Here is a 21706-nt window from a genome sequence, read left to right as displayed (position 1 = left end):
GACAAAGCAGCCTGGGCCATCTCTAGAGTCTTTGCAGGATGAGGAGAGGTACAGTAAAGGAACAACTGAATTTAGAGTGGGAAAAGAAGGAACATTCAAAGCCCTTCATAATTGACTCCCCCCCTCAACATACACACACACAGCCTTCTTACACCTTACTCTCCAAATTTTACTTTTTAGTCCAATAACACTGGTTATCTCCTTTTCACTAATTTTTTAAAGTGAATTATTTTCTTTTTCCAATTCACAAATTCTACTTTCTTGCAAATTCTTTGTCTTTTCCAATTCCCAAATCCCACTTTCCTGAAATTTTTTTTTTTTTTACTTTTTCCAATTCACAAATTCTGTTTCCCTGCACTTCTTGGGAATTTTTTACCTTTTCCAAATCATATTTCAGGAAGTTGTTACTTTCTTGCAAAGCTTCTCTTTCCTTTCCCCATTGACACTGGTTATCTCCTGAGCGTTCCAAAAAGGAGAGACTAAATCTCTTGACTAGCCATTTTCTTTGGTTCTCCCTCATGTCTCCAAGGCTCTTGCTCCTACACTCCACCTCTCTAGCTTTCTTTAACTCCCAACTAAAATCCTACCTCTACAGAAAATCTTTCCCCGACCCTCTGAATTGTAGTACTATGTTAATAATTTCCAATTTCCCTTTATACAGCTCGCCTTGTATATATTTGTTTGCGTGTTGTTTACTCATTAGTACATACATTCTTTGAAAGCGGAGGTTGTTTTTCTTTTATTTGTGTGCTCTTTGCTCAGCATAGCGCCAGGCACACGGCAGCTCCTTAATCAATGCTTATTGATTGATTGATTGATGGATGGAGATCATCTAGTTCACCATGACCACCACCTCATACGGAAAAGGCAATTGATTCTCGGGGATGAGGTGAAGTCTTGTCCACTTGGGGTTAAATAGATGAATGTCAACGTCAGTATTTAAATAACTCCCGTGAATTGTTCTATCGATGAAACTACACTGGTTCCCAAGAACAGAAGGCTCGCCAGACAAATTCACCCAGTGTGATAAATCTGGCCAGGACCAGAGGCGGCTATTATGTGCCATGTACCGTGCTAAGCGCTAAGGATACAAGTAAAAGCATAAAGAAAACAACAAAAACAAGTCTTGCCTTCGAGGACCTTAAGTTCCTGCCTGAGTAAGGGTTTGGTTTAGCTTTTCCTTTCTCTTTAGGCGTGGACCGGTTTCTCATTGCGTGGGTGTAAAGGGCACTCTCGTCAATCCCTAACGAGCCCAACGCACAGTCCAGGGCAGGAACCTATTCATCCGGTGCTTGATGAAAACTAGGCAGCGGAATTATAATCTGCAGGAATTATAATCTGCACCAAAGTCTCGTAGTCTCAGTTCGGAGTCAATATCAGTATTGAAAAGTGTCCTGCCCCAGTTTAAAGGAGCCTGGGACTACAAGTCCCAGAAAGCATTGAGGCACCGGCGCTGGTTACTGATTGGCTGCGCGGGCCTCGCCCCCGCCCCGCCTCTCCAGAATTCGGATCTCTCCGGGGTACATAGGAACTGAGCTAGCCCGGCTCAGTTAGTCGCTGGGAGTCCTTGGTCGAGGAGTGGACTGAGTATCTCCTGGCCCCATGGCTGCACGGTCAGTGTCCCGGTCAGTCTGGGGACTCCTGCGAGCCGCCGGCAGGAGCTGCAGCTCAGGGGGCCCCGTGACGCTGCCTCGGAGCGGGGAGCCGGCTCTGCAAGAAGCACAGGTGAACTGGCGCCTTCTGGGCATCCAAAGTTCCCTCGGGGAGGTGGCGGCCCGCCCTGCGGAGAGATGCGCCCCCACGCCCGGCCCCACCAGCGCCTGCCCTCTCGTGCGGGCGACCCCCGAGCCCTTAGGAAGTGGGGAGGAGTCAGGAAGGAATGGATGCACGCAGTAGGCGGGGTTGGGGCGTGGGGAGGTAAGGAAGGAGCTCCCCAGCCGCTTTGCAAACCCTTGGACTTCAGAGTTTGCCGACTTTTGCTAGAAGGGGGGTCGGAGACCCTGGGGTCCAAACCCCGTCTGTCCCTGACCTCTCCAATTCTTGTTCCGTATCTGAGATAAAGCAGGATGGGAGTGTTGCTTGTTTCCCCGGAGCTCTGATTAACTGGGACTGTGGAGACTTTGTAGATTGGTGTTGGACTATGGCCCCGCGTTTCATTGAAGCCTCCGTCTTGCCTGGTGTCATAAATAGTACTTTCTCTTTCCAGACCTTTCTCCCGTAGGGAAGAAGAGGGTTTGCGCTGCTCGGAGCAAAGACCCCATTATCCCTTTAACAGTTTGGGGAACGTTCCCCCTTGCCAAGTACTCTTCTGATTAGACAAAGGCTATGGGTGGTGTTACATAATATACTTTGTCTTGAGGATTTGTTTTAAATTGACAGGAAAAGTTTATCAGGTAAGCAACGAAGGAGTAAAGTCCGTCGGGGAGAAGTCCCCATTCCTCTGGCGAGAATCCCTTCCTGTTCGGGGGTAGTCTGTAATGGAGAGGGCTGCTCCCCTTACTTGGATGTAGAGCCAAACTCCACACAACTAATGCATATAGAAGGCTAGCACCTCGTGGGGAAATGTGCCTCGGAGCTACCCTCTCAAAAAGACTAAAAACGTCCCTGTGCTTGCGTGTTGTATGTGTTTGTGTGTGTGTGTCCTTTCTTAACTCAGACCCCAGCTAATTGGTCACCGTCCCAAAGAGCAGCAGGCACTTGTGCTAAGAACTTTGTAAATATTGTTACTAGCCTCTGGCCCCAGTTGGGCAGAACAAGACAGAAGTTTCACAAGTTCCTAAACTAGCGCTGTCTCCGCTCCTCTCCCATCACATGGTGAACCATCAGAGGGCAGGTAGTGCTACTCCTATGAGACCCTAAAAGCATGGACTTTTATCACCAAACTGGAAGTTCCTTCAAGGCCCTGAGTTTCTTTTATTTTTTTTTTTTTTCTTTATTCTCCTTTCTTTCTATTAAGGTGTTAGGTGCTACAGTGAATAGAGTTCCTGTCCTGAAGTCAGGAGACTCATAGAGTTCAAATTTGGCCTCAGACACTTACTAACTGAATGATCCTGGGCAAGTCACTTAATCCTTTTTTCCTTGGTTTCCTGATCTGTCAAATGAGCTAGGGAAGGAAATGGTAAAACACTCCGGTATCTTTACCAAGAAAACCCCAAATGGGCTCACAAAGAGTCAGACATCACTAAAACAACTGAACAATTTCTCAAATTGTTTAATAATACAAGATTCTGTCAAGAAAAATTGGGTAAATAATTGTTGCCTATCTTAAAGGAGATTATTGAGTAACTGTTCTATGGGTAGTTGCTGGAGTAGAGGATATAAAAATGAATATGACAGTCTCCACTCTTAATATTTTATAGTAAAATAACAGATTTCTGAGTTAGAAGGGGCCTTACAGATCATCTATTCCAGCCTCTTCATTCTTCTGAAAAGGAAACAGTTTCAGAAAGACTATCAGACCTTAGATATAAAGGTTATCTAGTCCAACCTCTTCATTTTGTTGAAGTAGAAATAGGTCCAGAGAAGTTAATCAACTTAATTAGAGTCACACAGGATCTACATAAGAGGGACAGGATTTGAACCCAGGATTCTCTGACTAAGATCTAGAATTCTTTCTACATATTGCCCTGCTTCTTGGGCACTTATTATATATTGTTATTTTATATATGCACTTATATTCATTCACTTATACATGTACTATTTACTGTTGCTAATTATCTTTGTGTGTATATCAACATATGTAGTAGGATTTCAGAGGAGGGAGCTATCTGTAGGGTTAGGATTTTTATGGCTGTCACAGTAGGTCTCCTGTAGCTATATATGTCCCACCAAGATGATGGGGACACTTAGCATTGGGGGAAAACCAGCTATAGTTAGTTATTTAGGGAATAAAACATTTATTGTCAATACTATGTGATAGGCACTATGCTAAGCACTAAAAATATAAAGAAAGGGTCCCTAGCCTCCTCATTCTGATGGAGATATGCAAACAACTATGTACATTCAAGATATATAGCTGTATAGATATAGATATATGTGTAGTGTATTACAGTTAGAAAGGGACTTCAATGAATATCTTTTTTGCAAATGAGGAAACTGAATCTCAGAGGAGTAAAACTAACTAAATAGTTACTGAATTACTTAACTAGTTAAAACTGAAGTAGGTAATCCAGGGTAACAACTAATTAGTGGCAGAGTTGGGTCTTTAAAAGTTTAGTATTGAGAATCTATAGCACAGCTATCTTGAGAGTTACTTGTAACTAAGAGATAATGCTTGTTTATCTTCAAAAGAAAGAAGCCCCCATTGTGTGTGCATGAAGAAACTTTTTTACATATATAAATTTTTGAGTCAGTGTTGATGTAAGCTGCCTTGGTCTGTGGGTACATGGCCTCATGGGAGTCTGAAATCCCAACAGTAGTGATCTAAGATCTAGTATGTTAGGGGCCTGGTTCCTTATTTCACCTCCTCTCCTCTTTTTGGTTCTTGTGCCCTTGGGGAAGCAAGCTCAGAGTCACTACCCTTTGGACCTGACACTCCCTGGTTTGGTCCTGCTGTCTTTGCAACCACAGGGAATTTGGCATGGAAAATGCCAAAATGGAGTATTTATGCATTTATAATTTACTGCCTGAGTCTCTAGTTTTAAGTTAGAATGGGTGGGAACTACTACGGTGGGATTATTGGAACATGGTAAGGATAAGACACCAAGGAGTTCAAAGTTATTAAGCGTATTGGGTTAGATTTTGGGGTTTTTTTGGTAGTCAGAGAGGAATGTTTGCTTTCTTATATATGTGATTGCATCCGTGTATGTGTATGTGTGTCTTTCTCTGTCTTTCTGTCTGTCTCTCTTTGTTTCTGTCTCTGTCACTGTGTGTGTGTCTGTGTCTCTCTTTGTCTTTCTCTCTGTCTCTGTTTGTCTTTCTGTTTCTGTCTGTCTCTCTCTCAGAAGTTTATCTGGGCATATGGGGATAGGAGGAGTTAGAATATAGCAGAATCTGAGTAAACCACAAGTTGTACCCCTCAAGTGAAATTTCCCTAGCCCTCCATGCCTTTCATTATTGCTTTACTCCCTTCCTGCTGAATCATTTCCCTTGGCTTCCTCACCTTCTTTAGTTTCTGGTTTCTTAGATTTCACTTTCCTATTCCCTCCACCCCCTAAACTCTCTCCACTCTTGGTGGCTTAATCTGTCTTCCAGGGTAGAATCAGGAGTGGGACACCTAGGCCCTGAGGGAGGTAGGAGACTAGGATAGCTGTTTTAAAGGGAAGAGAGGGGAAAAAAAAGCAGAAACAAACAATCCCAAACCCTGGAATAAACATGAATTCCCTAGATATCTTGGATCCTTGGCTCAAGTTGTTCAGACAAAGATCAGGGATTTGGAAAGGAGAGCTCAGGAGGAAGGAACGTGGGCATGTGTCCAGGATAACACTGGCTTCTTCACCTTGCCTGGAGTTCAGCCCCTGAGGATTGCCATGAATTGGATAACTTTAGGTCCTTTTTGTTTAACAGCTGGTATTGAGGAGGAGGGGGAAGAGATACAGGGCTCAAAATTTAGAGCAGGAGTTCTTGGGAGTTCAATAAACATAGTTTTAAAATATAAATACAGATAATTATATATCAATAAAATTGGTTTCTTTTGTTATCCTATGTATTTTATGCTTTTAAAAACATTCTGAGAAGAAGTCTATGAGCATTATCATACTATCCAAGAGGTTCATATTATAGAAAGATTAAGAACTCCTGAGTTAGAGAATGCTAACATCACTTGAAGAATTTCAGCTGCCTATAACAATAGAGATTAACATCTAGTTAGCAATAATTGTTTAAAACAGGAAGCTACCAGATGATGGACTGTGTTAAGCTCCCTTTACCTCCCCTCCTCTTCTTAGTTCCTGATTAATTGATGAGGTAGTAATCTATGCCCTGACTACAAAATATTCTTAGCTCTGGTGCTAGTGAAATGACAAAGGAGAATCTGAAAGGATGGGGGAAGCAGCCTGATTTCCCCCTTCAGTTATCTAGAGCTTTCTAGTAACCCATACCTGCCCACCTCCAAAAAAAAAAAAAAAGACACCTTTATTAGATGTGTCATTTAATCATATAAACTCTTCTTCCCTCCATGAGATAGGTATAGTGGCACTCATTCAACATACATTTATTAAATGCATATTGTATACAAAATACTATATTCATCACAGAAAGTATAACAAAATTTAGAAAACACTTAGTTCCTATCCTTATGAGATGCAAAAAAGTCTGGCAAAAGGATTAATCACATTGATAGTCACCACAATATATGCTAATTATTATTCAACAAGTATTTATTATTACCTATATTACAGAAAAGAAACAGCAGAGTATTGAAGAACCAACTTCATTAATAAGAAGATCTAAGTGCAAGTCTGCTGTTTGCTTGTGTCCAACTCTTTGTGACTCTGTGGACCATAACTGTGCATGGGATTTTCTTGACAAGGATCTTGGAGTGGTTTATTTTACAGATGGGGAAACTGAGGCAAATAGTGACTTGCCCTGGATCATACTGCTAAGTAAGCATCAGGTCTTCCAATTCCCTCAACTACTTAGCTGCCTCCTAGGGTTCAAATCCACTTTTGACATATATTCCCTTATTGTCAGAGCAAGACATTTAACCTAACTTAAAGACTGCTGGTTGCAGAGGAAGAACCAATCTATATTGATGGAGGGGTTGTCCTCTACTAATGAAATCATAGCTTTGGTCTCCTTGATCTCCCTTAGGCATCTCCACAATCCCCCAAATGGCCAGGTACAGGGACTGGATACCAGCACAGACTGAGCAGACTTGGTGCTTTTCTCCCCAGCGGGCATTAGAGGCCATGCCAACAGAAAAACCCCAGTCCCTCCAGTACACCCTGAGGTGAAGTCATTTGGTAACAAAGGAATGGATTCATGGCTGCCTTGTTCTGGGTTAGGACACCTGTAAAGAATGCTGGAGTAACTTCTTTACACTGTGATAAGTCATTCAGGCACAGCCCGGGGCAAACCTTGATTATTGCTCATATCCTGCATGTTCTAGGCTTTTACCCAACTAATGTATTTTTTTTCTTTTTTTTTTCTTTCTTTTTTTTTTTTAACCACAACTCATTGATATTACTCCCCTTCACATACTCTATGGCCCAGGAAAACTGGACTTTCTGCTGTTCTTTACACTTGACATTCATTGACATAATATCTTCATCCCTCTGCTTGTCATACAGCTCCCCTGTACCTTGGGTAACTAGGTGGTGCAATAGAGAGAGCACTAGGCTTGCAGTCAGGAAGACTCATCTTCCTGAGTTCAAATGTGGCCTCAAATTTTTACTAATAGTGTGACTCTGGGCAAATCACTTAAATCAGTTTCCCCATCTATAAAATGAATTGGAGAAGGAAACTTCTCCACTCAAAACTAGCCACTGGAAAAAACTCTAAATGATGTCATATACCACTGAAAAATAACTCAACAAACAACAACTACTACTGCTGTATAATGAGCAGGTACTGGAGTCAGAAAGACCTAAATTCAAATCCAGCCTCAGATATTTCCTAGCTGTATGACTCTGGGCAAATCACTTAAATCTGTTTGCCTCAGTTTCCCCATCTGTAAAATAAACTAGAGAAGGAAATGGCGAGCCATCCCAGTATTTTTACCAAGGAAACCCCCAAATGAGGTCATATACCACTGAAAAACAACTCAACAAACAACAATTACTCCTGTATGAAGAGTGGGTGCTTGACTCAGGAAGAACTAAATTCAAATCCAGCTTCAGAGACATATTAGTTATGTGACTCTGGACAAGTCATTTCACTTCTATTTACCGTAATCCACTGGAGAAGGAAATGGCAAACTACTCTAGTATTAAAAAAAAAAAATACAGCCTTGGACAGTTTAGTCCATGAGGTCTTGACACAGCTGAATAACTGCCTAGAATACATGCTCTACTGACTCTGGGCTCTGCTTCTAGGCTTAGCTTTTAGAATCTCTAGTGTCATCAAAGCCTTTCCTAATTCTTTTCTCACACTCCTCCCACCAGTGATTCTTTCTATCAGATAACCTGGCATTTATTTTGTATATATTTATGTATGTATATGACCTTCATTAGATTGTAAGCTTCTTCAGGGCACACAGTGTTGCAGTCATTCAGCCATTCTGTCTTTGTGACCCCATAAGGAGTTTTCTTGACAAAGATAACTAGAGTGGAGTATCATTTCTTTCTCCAGTGGATCAGTGCAAATGGAGATTAAATGATTTGTTTAAGGTCACACAGCCAGAAAATGCCCAAGGTGTTCCTGACTCCAGGACCAGCACTGTCTCTACTGAGCCACCTAGCTGCCTGACACATAGCAGGTGCTTCATAAGTTGCTTTCTCTCTCAATAGAACATAAACTCAAGAGCAAGGATAATTCCATTTTTCTCTTCCTATCCCTAATTCTGAACTCCTTAATAGCTGAGTCTGATACTTGCTTCTAGGGGTAAGTGAAGATGAATAATAATGAACTCATCTTTTTACAGGGCTAGTACCTAGCCCTTCCTGCACCACATATCTACCCTCGAGCTCTCTTCTGTACTTCCTTCTACTTCTTGGCAATGAGGATGAGTATATGGGGTGTTCAAGAAGGACTAGCACTTCTGGTATGAAAGGCTTGCTGAAGCCTTTTCAGAGCTTCTCATCCAACCTTAAAGTGCACCTTTCACCCAAATCTTACCTAAGGCTCCAAGAAGCATGTTCAGCAGCCACACCCTGACAGACTGTCTTAGGCTAAACCAATAGAAGCTAATTGACAGGTTCCAAACCCATTGCTGAGTTAGAGGGGTGTCTACCCCGAGCATGTGAAGACTTTCCCTTGGAAGAATGGGTAAATGAGGACAGATTGTTCCAACAGCCACAAAGGCAGCTGAAACAGGTACTGTGACAAGCTTAAAGCTTGTCAGAAATTGAAGATGACCTTGGCCATCACCAGTCATCTTAACTTTTATCCTATTACTGGATTTTAATGACTCTGGAATAGAAAAGCTGATGACTCTGCAAATCTGCCTTGATTAAATTCAATTCATGTACAAATAGAGACATCATCTGGGATGTCATTTGTCCTCATCAAAAACAAGGGAAAAACAACAGACTAGCAACAACAGCTCTTTCTTATCAGGAAAGATGATGGGGACAAAGCCAGAAACATGTGATGAGACACAAAGGGAAAGAAAGTCTAGATTTGTCAGTCAGTCAGCTAACAATGATTTTGCCTTACTATGTATGTGATTGCTATCCTCAAGGAGCTCCCATTCTAATGGAAATGTAAATGGAACATGATCTCAAAAGATACTTGAATTGGTGAGTAGTAGGAGAGGCTTCTTGTAAAAAATGAGATTTGATTAAGTCTTGAAGGAAGTCTAGAAAACCAGGAGATAAAGAGGAGGAGAGAGAAAATTCCAAGTGGATAGTCAGGGAAATGGAGTCAGAAAATGGAGGACCCACAAGAAGGCCAATGTCAGTAAATCAAATGGCATGTGTAAATGAGAAAAAGAAAACTGGAAATATAGCAAGGGACTTGGTTGTGAAAATTTTCCAAAACCAAATAGGATTTTTTTTTTTTTTGATCCTAGAAGTAATAGGAGCCATTGTAGTATATTGAGTTGAGGGGGAAAGTGTAGCATGGTCAGGTTTGCAATAAGGTTGTTTTGGGAGCTGAGTAGAGAATGGAGTGAAATGAGGAAAAAATTGAGGCAGGGAGACCAACCAGAATACTATTCCAAAGTCCAGGAACCTCACATCCTGGATGCTCTGCCAGGTGGCCTGACCTCAAAGGTATGATTGATTTGGGATGGGATCCTACTCTGTTGCCTACTCCCTGAACTCCCATCTCCTTTTATATCTGAAATTCCATTAATTCCTTTAACCCTCTGCTTGCCTCTCCCTTTCCTCCTTCCAGGGTCCTCCCTGCTCCTGCCCTGATAGCTCTTTAGGGCTAAAGAGTCTGGAAACTTAGAGATAGGAAGTAGTTAAGGAGTGCAAGAAGCGAGCTTGTATTTCTACAATTAGAAATAAATCTTTCTTTGCTGGGAGGAGAGACAAGAGTGGAATGGTAGAAATTTTTAGGTACAGAGATGAGAAATAACTACTGTCACCTCCTCCTCGTTTTTCTCTTCCTCCTTTTTCCTTCTCTTCCTCCTATACTGCCTCTTTCTCATTTTCCTCCTCTTCCTCTTCTTCCTTTTTCTTCCTTCCATTCTTCTTTCCTTCCTTCATCATCATCATCATCATCATTTTTTATTCTTCCTCTTTCTCTTTCTCCTCCTCCCTCTTCTTCCTCTTTCTCCTCCTTTTCTTTCATCTGGCTTCCATATAGCCTCTTAAAGTTTTCAAAATGCTTTACATATGGTCTATCACTTACTATAATAGAAAGAACTCTGAAGTTGAAGTCCGATGGTTTGAAGTGAACTGGGCCAAGTCAATTAAATTGTAAGCATTTATTAAGCTATCTATTAGGAGCCACACTTTGTGATAAGCAATGAGCATAAAAACAAAAATGAAACAGTCCTTCTGCCTTCAGGGAATTTGCATTCTAATGGGGAACATATTAGTGAATAAGTATAACAAAACAGATATAAGCTAGCTTTGGACAAATAAGTAAGAGGACCAGGGAGGATCTCATGTAGAAGGTCTCACTTGAATTACATCGTGAAGAAAATCAGGGATTTGAAAAAGGGAAAGTGAGGGAGTACATTCCAGACATAGGGCCACACTATATAGACACAGAAAGAGGAGATGGAAAGTTGTATGTGGGTCAGTGAGACTGGATCATAGAATGTGTGGAGAGAAATAATGTGATTAATTGAGAGAAGGGCATGTGTTCAAAAGGAGGTTAAAAAAGAAAAAAAAATTTTTTCTAATTTATTAAATATTTGCAATGTTCAAAACATTGTGTTATCAAAGAAAGGGAGAAATAGGTAAAGCTTCAACTTTGTTTTCTTCTAAACTCTCAATTTAAATACTAGATAAAGAGAATGTTTCCATATAGAAGGTTTTACAGAAGAGGATTATTTATGTTCAAATTTTGGATCTCTGTTTTCTGCTTCTTATTTTTCTTTTAACATTGTAACATTCAAAATTGTTTAATCTGTAACTGTATTTCTTTCTCTGCTCTTTTGTGCATTTAAAAATAAAAACTATTTTTTTTATTTCCTTTTTTTTGTGTGTTTGTCTATCCCTATTCCTTCTTTCCTTCCATTCCATTCCAATTGAAAAAAAAAAAAAAAAAAGGAAAATCAAAGTCCTTCTTGTGAACATGCATAGCCAAATAAAACAAATTTCTGAATTAGCTGTGTCTGAAAATGTATTTCTTATTCTGTATCATGGGACCATTTCCTTTCTCAATGGATGGGTAGCATGTTTTATTCTGTAGCCTCGGGAATCATGTCAGTTTATTACATTAATCAGGGTTGTTAGGGCTTTCAAAGTTGTCTATCTTGATAATGTTATTGCAGAAATTCTTCTCTTAGCTCTGTTCACTTAATTATCAGTTCATATAATTATTCCTAGGTTTCTTTAGTAAAATAATATACTATTGCATTCATCATAATTTGTTTAAGACACTCCCAGATTAATATGCATCTTCCTTAGTTTCTGGTTCTTTGTGACAACAAAAAGAGCTACCTTAAATATTTTTGTCCATTTTGATTTTTTTCTTCTCTCTTTGATAGCTATGGAAATATGGGTCTAATGGTGGTATCCTAAGGTAAAGGATATTTAGAATTTAGTAACTTTTGTGGTATGGATCCCTGCATACTTTTAAAGAAGACACATGAATGAAAGTTAGAATAACATTTATCATTATAGTCACATAGATAACTGGGAACATAAGAAAAATGAACATTTAGGGGGAAGCAAGCAAAAAACTAGGAATATAAAAAGTTTCACATGTCTGAAACTTGTTATTTATTAATTTTTAACCCAATCTGAAACATGAGTGTTTTGACTTTAAATAGTAGTACCAAACTGACCTTTTGTTCTTGATCCTGTTCAACTGCTTCTGGTTATATAACGTAACTTTTGTTGCTGTTATTGTTGACTTTACATGATTATAGCTACCTTCACATGTTTTGTTTTGGGGTTTTTTGGCTCTGCTTTCTTTGCTTGGAGTCATATCAGGTGAATTTCTGTGAATTCTTCATACTACTTGATTCTTAAAAAAAAAAAAAAAAGACCGGGTGAATTCACTAGTCTAGTTCCCAGTATTATTGTTGTTCTTCAATGATGTCAGTCCTAACGGACTTTTCATAACTTGAACTGAGGACTTCCTGCACACATGGCCAACTCTTTATCCATTAAATCTTGTGGCCATTGTTTGTTTTTTTTTTTTGGGGGGGGGTTATGGTATAGTGATATTCCTTTGGGCACTAGGTGATACGGTGGATAAATGATAGATTTGTAGAAAGTAAGTCTTATCTTCCTTAAATTCAGATCTGGTTTCAGACACTTATTGCTGTATAAATGTGGGAAAATGTTTTAACCCTGTTTTTTTCAGTTTCCTTTTCTATAAAATGGGTCAGAGAAGGAAATGACAGACCATTCCAGTGTCTTTGCCAAGATGGCAAATGGGGTAGTAAAGCATTAGACATGACTGAAATGACTGAACATTATCTATCTATCTATCTATCTATCTATCTATCTATATATATATAAAACATTTTTTTTCAATCTGTCTCCAATCAGTGAACACCTAATTTATTTTTTAGGTTTTTTTAAAATTTATTTTGGGGGTTCTTTTTTTTTCCTTTACAAATAAATAGTACTCCTGGGAGTATTTTTATATAGATTAAGTCTTCTTCCTCTTTTCCTCCCCCCACCCCACCCATTAAAGACCTCTTTGCGGTACATATATTCCTAGTAGTGAAACCACTAAATCAAAGGGTATGAGGAGTACTGTGTTATGAATGCATGTTTATGGTTCTAAGTTTATGATTATTAACTTTAAATGAGAAAGATAGACACAACCAGCTATGATATAAGGAAGAGGGAAGGAGAAATTTAAAAGAAAGATCCAGGAAAAATGCTATGAGGAATTTGAGAAAGAAAAGATTGCTGAGTCTGACAGTAGGAGTGAGGTTGTAAGGCTTCCTAGAAGTGGAATCTGAGTTGATCCTTAAAGGGAGAGATTTAAACAAAATGGAAATGAAAAAGAATCCATTCCAGGAATGGTGAGATGGGAGTGAAGACTTAATGGCACAATTAGATTGGAGAATGAAGAGCAGTCTATTTTGGCTGGAATGTGGAATATATTTAATTTAGTTACGTAAGACAGGAGTAATGTCAGATGTTGAATTAATAAATGGATAAAAAAATCACTATTAATGCTAATAATGCTAAGCATCTTGCTAAGCACTAAATATATATATATATATATATATATATATATATATATATATATATATATATATATATATATGCAAACCAGTCCCTGCTTTCAAAAAGCTTAAATTCTGCCAGGAGGAGTCAACACCTTTTGGAGAGTAGTAGCTAGGGAGAGAAATTTTATTTTGGAGTTATAAGCAGACATTGTTGTTGTGTCCTTCATTTCTTTTACACTAAAACTGTCTTCCCTAATCTCTATTTCCTTATTTGTGTTATCTCTTCTCTTGATGTAAGTTCTGAGAAAGTAGAATGGTCCTCTTTGAGAACAAAAGATAAACAATAACAATTGTTTCAGTGATATCTGATTCTTTGTGACTCTGGGATTTTCTTGGCAAAGATAGTGGAGAGGTTTGCCATTTCCTTCTCCAGTTCATTTTACAGATGAGGAAACTGAGGCAAATAGTGTTAAATGACTTGCCCAGAGTCACACAACTAGTAAATGTCTAAGTTCGGGTTTGAACTCATGTCTGTCTCCCTGACTCCAACCCTGTTACTTTATCCACTGTACCATCTAGTTGCCCCTTAAAAGCAGGGGGATGTGCTGGTAAATTACATGGTTTAACAACTGGTCTTCTGGGGACAATGTGAGCACAACAAGGTTTTAACTTTAATCCAAATTACTAACATTTTGCCATTACTTTCTTGAGCCTAGACTATCAAGAAAATCATAATTTAAACTCTGATTTGTAATCTTTGCTGATTTCTAAGGTATTCTCTTGCTGAAAACTTAACAATCAGACAGGAGGTGAGTGGAGTCATAAAAGAATAGAATGAGACACCTTTCCTGAAGCACTGTTTGTATTGATTTGATCCAATGTATCATTGTCTCTGATTCAGGTGGTGTTTAGAAAATGGCAGGTGAAGGATGGCTAGAGCATGGTATAGTTGGCCCACACATGGGAACTCATCAATTAGAACTTCAGAAGCTTTAGTCCTCCAGAGTACTCTGTCCAGTCCCCTTATCAGGACAGCTGATGAGATGGTCTTGGAGTGAAGTAGGCTGCCAGGATTAAGCATTTATCCTTTATGTGATAGACAGTGGGAAGTCTGTTCATTATTTGGGTTTTGATGGAGCAGAGTGAATGTCAAAAACAGTTGTTTCTGTTTTGGCAAGAAAGGTTTTCCTCTCCCAGACTGATTTTTTTCTGAAGATAAGTTAGGCTATTTTTTGCCTCAATTCTTCTCTAGCCTTTAATTATTGAATAGACATTGTCTCAATCAATCAGTCAGGGAAACATGAATTCAAACTCAAACTAAGACATTTACTAGTTGTATGATCCTGGGCAAGTCCTTTAACCCTATTTATCCAACTTTCCTCATCTGTAAAATGAATTGGAGAAGATAATTGCAAACGTCTTCAGTATTTTTGCCAAGAAAATCTCCAATAAGGTCACAAACAATTAAATGTCACTGAAACAATCATTGTTATTCATCCTTTGTTATCAAAGAGGACCATTCTATTTTCTTAGAAGTCACATCAAGGGAAGAGATAACACATACAGGAAAGTAGTGGCCAGGGGAGGGAGCTTTGATGTGAAACAAATGAAATCTGAGAAAAAATCTTAGCTTAAAAAAGTCAAGGTTACCCACTGCATCTAGGGCCGCCAGTGCCAGTTGTTTTGACCTGTGTTTTAGCACTGGATTCCAATAATTCTGAAGAGGAGAGTGGAGCTGATGACTGCACACCTCTACCTCATGAAAAAACAATTCACTTACAAGTCAAGATATCACCTTCCTGATGTCATTAGTTCTCTTCAAGAATGAAGGATGAACAATAACAAAAACAACAATAGTAGGAAACCATTGATTTTGGAAGACGTCAGTAATATTTGTGTTCCCTACCTCATTATTCCTGTGAAGAGGATTTATGAGACAATGGTTCAAAGCCTTTTTAGTTACAAACTATAGAGCATCTGGCTTCAGACACTTACCAGCTATATGACCCTGGCCACATCACTTTACTCTTTGCCTCATTTTCTACATCTGTAAAATAAGCTAGAGAAGGAAATGTCAAATCACTCCAGTACCTCTGCCAGGAAAACCCCAAATGGGCTTAGACACAACCAGTTGCAAAGATCAGTACTTCAAAGATATGTGATCTCGTAGGTAGGAGTATTCCTTTCATCAATGCAGATAACAAGATAATTTTTGTTGAATTACACTGTCTTCATATGACTATAATCATTATAGCAATAGTAATATAATAATGATAGACACTATTTGTATTTGATAGAGTGGTAGACTTTGAGTCAGGAAGGAGGCAAAGTGGTAAAATGAAAAGAAAACTAGCTCTGGACACTCTGAGTTTAAGCTTTTTGTGTGAATTTGGGCAAATCACATCAATCCCTAGATCACATTTTCCTTATTTGTAAAATGATGGGGTTAGACTACATGGCTTCTGAGGTCCACTCTGACCTGAGTCAAGATCCTAATAGTTACTGAGAGAAATCACCTAATTTCTCAGCATTTTAGGCAACTATTTAGAACTTAAGTAGGTAAGTCATTGCAAGCCAGTGGTACTTAGCTACCTGCAAGAGATGATAACTTTCCTTCTAAGATTCCCTTCCACGTTTCCTTGTTACTTTGTTACAGATGAAGAAACTGAGGCAAACAGTTAAATGACTTGTCAAGGCATCAAAGCTATTAGGTGTCTGAGATCAGATTTAAATTAGGAAGATGAATCTTTCTGACTCTAAGCAATCTGATATAGGTTATGCATGTACAATCATGTAAAACATTTCCCCATTAGTCATGGTTTGAAATAAGAAATGGAACAAAAGGAAAAAACCCACACTACACACAAAATGATGAAAACAGTATGCTTTGATCTATTTGAATGCCAGTTGTACACTGGCCAAAAAGACTTTTATGGAGAACTTAGAACAGAGCAAGCACTCACTCTTGCTTGTCATCTTGCTGTTACTGTGTTCAGTGTTCTTTTGGTTCTGCTCACTTCACACAGCATCAGTTCACATAAGTCATTCCAGGTTTTTTCTGAAATCTAATTGCTCATCAATTCATATAGCACAATACTATCCCGTTGTATTCATGTATTACAACTTGTTCAGACCTTCTGCAGTTGATGGGCACTCCCTCAGTTTCCCAATTCTTTGTCATCAAAAAAGGCTGCTATAAGCATTTTGGTATCTGTAGATCCTTTTCCTATCTTTATGATCTCATTGGGATATAGACCTAGGAATGATGTTGGATCAAAGAATATGAAGTTTTATTGCTTTTTGGGGCATAGTTCCAAATTGCTCTCCAGAATGGTTGGATCATTTCACATCTCTACTAACAATGCATTAATGTCCCCAATTTTTGATTTAATTAAGAAGATAATCTGGGACCATTCTAGAACAGGTTTTCTCTTCTTTAATCTAACCCTTCTTTTTCTTCATTTTCCTCAATGAACCTGGCACGTACTAAGTATTTAATGTATACCAACTGATTTATCTTTGCAGGCACTATCCCCAGCCAGGAGGAGGGAGTTTCTACGAGATCATGCTGCCCCCTTCTCTGCTTTCCTCACTGATACCTTTGGCAGAAGACACAACTACCTGCGCATTTCCCTCACTGAGAAATGTAACCTTCGTTGTAAGTTGGCATTTTCTGCTCCTCTCCCTCCCTCCCACCATTGAAACTATTTTAGCTTTCTACTGCTCCCATCCCAGATAGCCAAACATCTATTCCATTAATTAAATGACTCCCCAGATCTTGTCTCCTCTAGGAAGCCTTCCATCCATTCAGACAAGAATTCATGACTTTTACTGATCACTGTTAACAGGGAGCTTCCATACTTACTCACTCCAATAATCAACATTTTAATACAAGGGATAAAATTTAGGACTGGGTTAGGGCTAGAGCAAAGAGTAAGACTGTATTTTTAAGAGTAAGATTTAGACTGTGGCATCTCCATGGTTGTGGGGAAGGGAGGAAAAAAAGGGGAAAAACAAAAAAGTTACATGATAATTTTGCTATATTTTTTACAGGAATATCAGGTTGTACATAGCAGATGCAATTTTATATCCAATCATCTTTTTTTTCTATTCTGCCATGTTATAAATGCTTGTTTTATTAAGTTCAGAATAAAAAAAAAAGATTGTTTAGGTTGGTCACATAAGGCTTGAGTCAGTCTTGTAGCTGTGTTTAGGGTGAAGATTGTGACTATGTTGTAGTGGGGGGAAGCACAAGAGTTGGAGATAATAGAAAATTGCTCTTTGAGGCGGCCTTGGACCTGACTACTTTCCCCACTTTCCCCCTTGCCCTTGCCCAGGTCAGTACTGTATGCCTGAGGAGGGTGTCCCACTGACTCCCAAGGCTGACCTGTTGACTACAAAGGAGATTCTGATCCTTTCCCAACTCTTTGTGAAGGAAGGGGTGAACAAGATCCGGCTCACTGGTGGGGAGCCTCTCATCAGACCAGACGTGCTAGACATTGTGGGTGAGTCCTGGCTGAATCTGGAATTTCACCCCCTGTCCCTGCTACTGCCTTCCCTCCTTTCTCATTCCAGACACAGTCATCCAATTGGGTGTAGTGGATATCTGGGCTAAGTCTAACACTTTCTAGCCCTTCACTTTCCAGAAGTGTCTGTAAAATATGCCGTGTGCTTGTCCTGTGACTTAAAGCCTACAGCTGCTGTTTGCAGAAGCCACCTGGTGCTATTACAACAACCTTGAAATCTGCTCATATACCCCAAAAAACAAGTTCCACCCCACATTGCGTGCTTCCAGCCTTCACCCTCACCAAAAAGCACTGCTCCCCCGACCCTCCCCTACGTCTTAGCTCCTTGGCTTGCATTTGGGCTTCATCCTGAGCTCTGCCCACTTTTTAAAATCCTGATAGCATTTCACTCCAATCTTCCTTGTATAGTGACAAGAGCGCTAGATTTGGAATCAACTTCAAACCCTACTCTTGCTACTCACCATCTTGTGAATTTAAGGAAATAATTTCCCTTCTCTGGGCTGAAATTTCCTCATCTATAAAAATGAGAAGATTGTCTGCTTCATCTGTTAAGATCCCCTTCCAATTGTAAATCCTATGATTATTATTATCCCTTCTCCTCCTCTCTCCTTCAGCACTCTCTTGGGGATACTGGTAACATTCATTCAAAGAAAATGGTTTCCTTGAGGGAGCTGAGCTCTCCTGGGTATTGCCTTGTATTAGGGAATCAGGCTCTATTAGAATTATCCTGAACCCCATAAACTCTGGTGCCAGTTTCCTCCCCATCTTTCTCCCCTCAGAGTCCCCACACCTCAGTTTTACCATATCTTTCTGGAGAGATAGTATGGGCAGGGCTCTGGATTAGAGGTAGCAATAATAGCTGGCACAATAATGGAGTTAATGAAGTTCTTTCCTTTCATTATTTCTTCAGATGGTCACGCCAACTCTATAAAGCAGAAAGTGGGAATATCACGATCCTTATTTTATTGAGGAAGAATATGAGTCTCAGAGAGGTGAAGGGATTTCCCTGAGGAAACACAGGATGGAGCCAGACCTCCCTCAGACTTAGGGCTCTTGCCAGTATTCCACAGCTCTCCATAAATATGATACATGATAGCCTACATAGCATCAGTAGCCAGAGCCTTGATAGTGATTTGGCCTCAAAAAACTACCTGAACAAACTAATCTCCAAGCCTCTGGTTGGGAAGATGGCAGGTAAAGCACCTCCTTCCTTAGGAAGCCTTAGAAAACTACAGCCCTGATTTCTCACATTTTGAAAGACTTGCTGGTACATCCTTTCAGCTTTATGGTGTAATCTTAGCTTATCCATATATTGTTTTGTTGTTCAGTTGTTTCAATAACATCTGACTTTTTGTGACCCCATTTGGAGTTTTCTTGGCAGAAATACTGGAGTGGTTTGTCATTCCCTTGTCCAGCTCATTTTTCAGATAAGGAAACTGAGGCAAGATTAAAGTACCCAGTGTTACACAACTACTAAGTATCTGAGGCCATATTTGAAATCATGAGGATGAGTCTTCCTGATTCTAAGTCCAATGCTTTATTTACTGCAATATTCAACTCCCCATTTGAGTTTTTCTTAGCAAAAATGATGGAGTACTATACCATTTTCTTCTCTAGCTCATTTTACAGAAGAGGATACTGAGGCAAGACTTTACATGTGTCTAAAGCTACATTTAAATTTAAGTCTTCCTGACTTCAGGACCTCATATTAATAAATATTTCTTTAATGAAAACAGCTATACCAGGCCATGCCTGAGGGTGAAGATAGACTAGGAAAGGGGGACTGACCTTGTAGTGAAAAGGTCACTGTTTAGAGTCAGATGATCTAGGTCTGAATCTCAGCTATACTAAACCCCTTCCCATTTCTGGACCTTTGTAAAGTGGAGGGGTGATCTGGATCAGTGATGTCACACTTGAAAAATAAAAATGTGGATACTAAACTTCATCAGGATCTTTGTGAGCCTTATATTGATTTAGAAAACCACATATTAATATTATCTGCATTCTATCATATTTTAATTTATTTTGTGAAATATTTCCCAATTACATTTTAATCTGGTTCAGCCTCATATGGATTTTGCTGCCTATTTAATACCTCTGGTCTAAATGACTTCTGTGATTCCTTTTAGCTTAGAATCTTATAACTCTGAAAGTTGCTATTGTTTCTGCCTACACTATCTCTCCTGACTTACCAATCCAATCAACCAACTGGTGGCTCCCACAAGAAATAATCAAAATCTTTCCCTACTCTTAGCAAAGGAGAACCACACAATGAAACTGAACTAATTCTGCATCTGATTATATAGGTCTACTGCCTGGTTTCATGGTCTCACTGGTCTGATTTCCTTATTGGTTCAAAGTTCATGTTGAAGCATAGAGCTGAACTAAATTATCAGAAAGGTTGTGTAAAAATGCTTACAAGCAGTGATTTGGGTGGAGGGCAAGAGTGGGAAGCCAGAGTGGAAGAATTCATTTTGAAAGCCATCATATTGCTTTAAAAAAAAAAAAAGTCCACTTACTGGGTATGGTGAATTTTATGGCATTTAACCTTCACTCTAATTCCATCCCTATTATTTAAGGTCTCCAGGGACAGCCTGGATTATGAAACTCCAAAGAGATTTAAAAAGTTTTCTTTTGATCAAAAGCTTTACTTTCTTTCCTTTATCTTACTAAAGAATATAAACTATTCTGAATTCAATACCTTCACTGCCTCTTTTCTATTTATCCCTCAGCTCAACTTCATCAGCTGGATGGTCTGAAGAGTATCGCCATCACCACCAATGGGATCAACCTTGCCCGGCTGTTACCTCAGCTCCAGAGAGCTGGGCTCAATGCCATCAACATCAGCTTAGATACCCTAGTGCCAGCAAAGTTTGAGTTCATCACTCGTAGGAAAGGTGACCAGAACAGACACATGGGAGGGTGGCACTAGAGAATGGATGGGAGGGAGGGAAGGAGGGATCCCACTCTGTGGGATATTCTGAATTAGGGTGGCAGTGGTAGTTTAAGTGGAGAAGGAAAGTTTTAAGAATGATTAACAGAGGTAGGAAGTAAGTGATTAGGGGACCAAATGAAAGGATGTCTGACAGTCTTACTTTTTTTTTAACTTGTGATTTCCATATATAGAGAACTCCTAATGATTTAAATTAAAGAACTCTTAATGAGGAAATTTCCTCCTTCAGTGCAAACTGGTGCCTGTTTTGTAATATGGAATCTTACTGAATTGCTTCTTTAAGGAAACTGAAAAGCAAGGTAGTATGGTGGGTATCCACTATATTGACTTAGAAAACCACAAATTAACATTATTTCTATTGCATTGTATTTTTACTTGCTTTGTTAAAACATTTCCCAATTACATTTTAATCTAGTTCAGGCTGCACTGGGGAGATTAGTACAGTGAGTGGATAAAGTAGATAAACAGTGGAATTTGGAGTTAGAAAAACCTGAGTTTCAGTCATGCTTCTGACATATACTTAATGTATAAGTCACTTTATCTCTCAAGCCTGAGGAACTTCAGGAAGCTTTCAAAGATTTTCCATTACCCACTCATAAACTGGAGTGGCAGTCCATAGGAGAGTAATCCATATTACTGGAATAATCAGAGCAAATTCTGTTTGGCTTTAGAATTTCCTGTAAGATTTATACATAACAGATTGAGCTTTTCTGTGGAGTTTAGACTTGGCTAATGGTTCTGCTGAATAGCATAAGCAAGGGAAGTTAGAAGAAAATGAAATGGGAGTAAATTTGGACATTGGAGAAAAACACCAGTGACAACTGAGCATAGAGTATAACAATAATGGCCACCACCACAACAACTGCCTGGGGT

General features: G+C 39.4%; 1 protein-coding gene across 2 annotated transcripts in view; it reads left to right on the top strand.

The window, feature by feature from the left end:
* Window positions 1-1505: 1505 nt before the first annotated feature.
* The window catches only part of MOCS1 (molybdenum cofactor synthesis 1), a 35034-nt gene continuing 14833 nt past the window's right edge, over window positions 1506-21706 (top strand). The window contains exons 1-4 of one of the 2 annotated variants that reach the window (XM_051996893.1): window positions 1506-1725; window positions 16880-17012; window positions 17692-17859; window positions 20613-20777. In XM_051996893.1, the coding sequence (XP_051852853.1) occupies window positions 1603-1725; window positions 16880-17012; window positions 17692-17859; window positions 20613-20777 (589 nt within the window). In that variant the 5' untranslated portion in view covers window positions 1506-1602. The remainder of the gene's footprint in view (window positions 1726-16879; window positions 17013-17691; window positions 17860-20612; window positions 20778-21706) is intronic. The other variant, XM_051996892.1, reaches the window with a different exon arrangement.

The sequence above is a fragment of the Antechinus flavipes genome, chromosome 4 (genome assembly GCF_016432865.1).
Source record: "Antechinus flavipes isolate AdamAnt ecotype Samford, QLD, Australia chromosome 4, AdamAnt_v2, whole genome shotgun sequence".
NCBI classification, from domain to species: Eukaryota; Metazoa; Chordata; class Mammalia; order Dasyuromorphia; family Dasyuridae; genus Antechinus; species Antechinus flavipes.
This window is presented reverse-complemented; position numbering and strand designations above follow the sequence as displayed.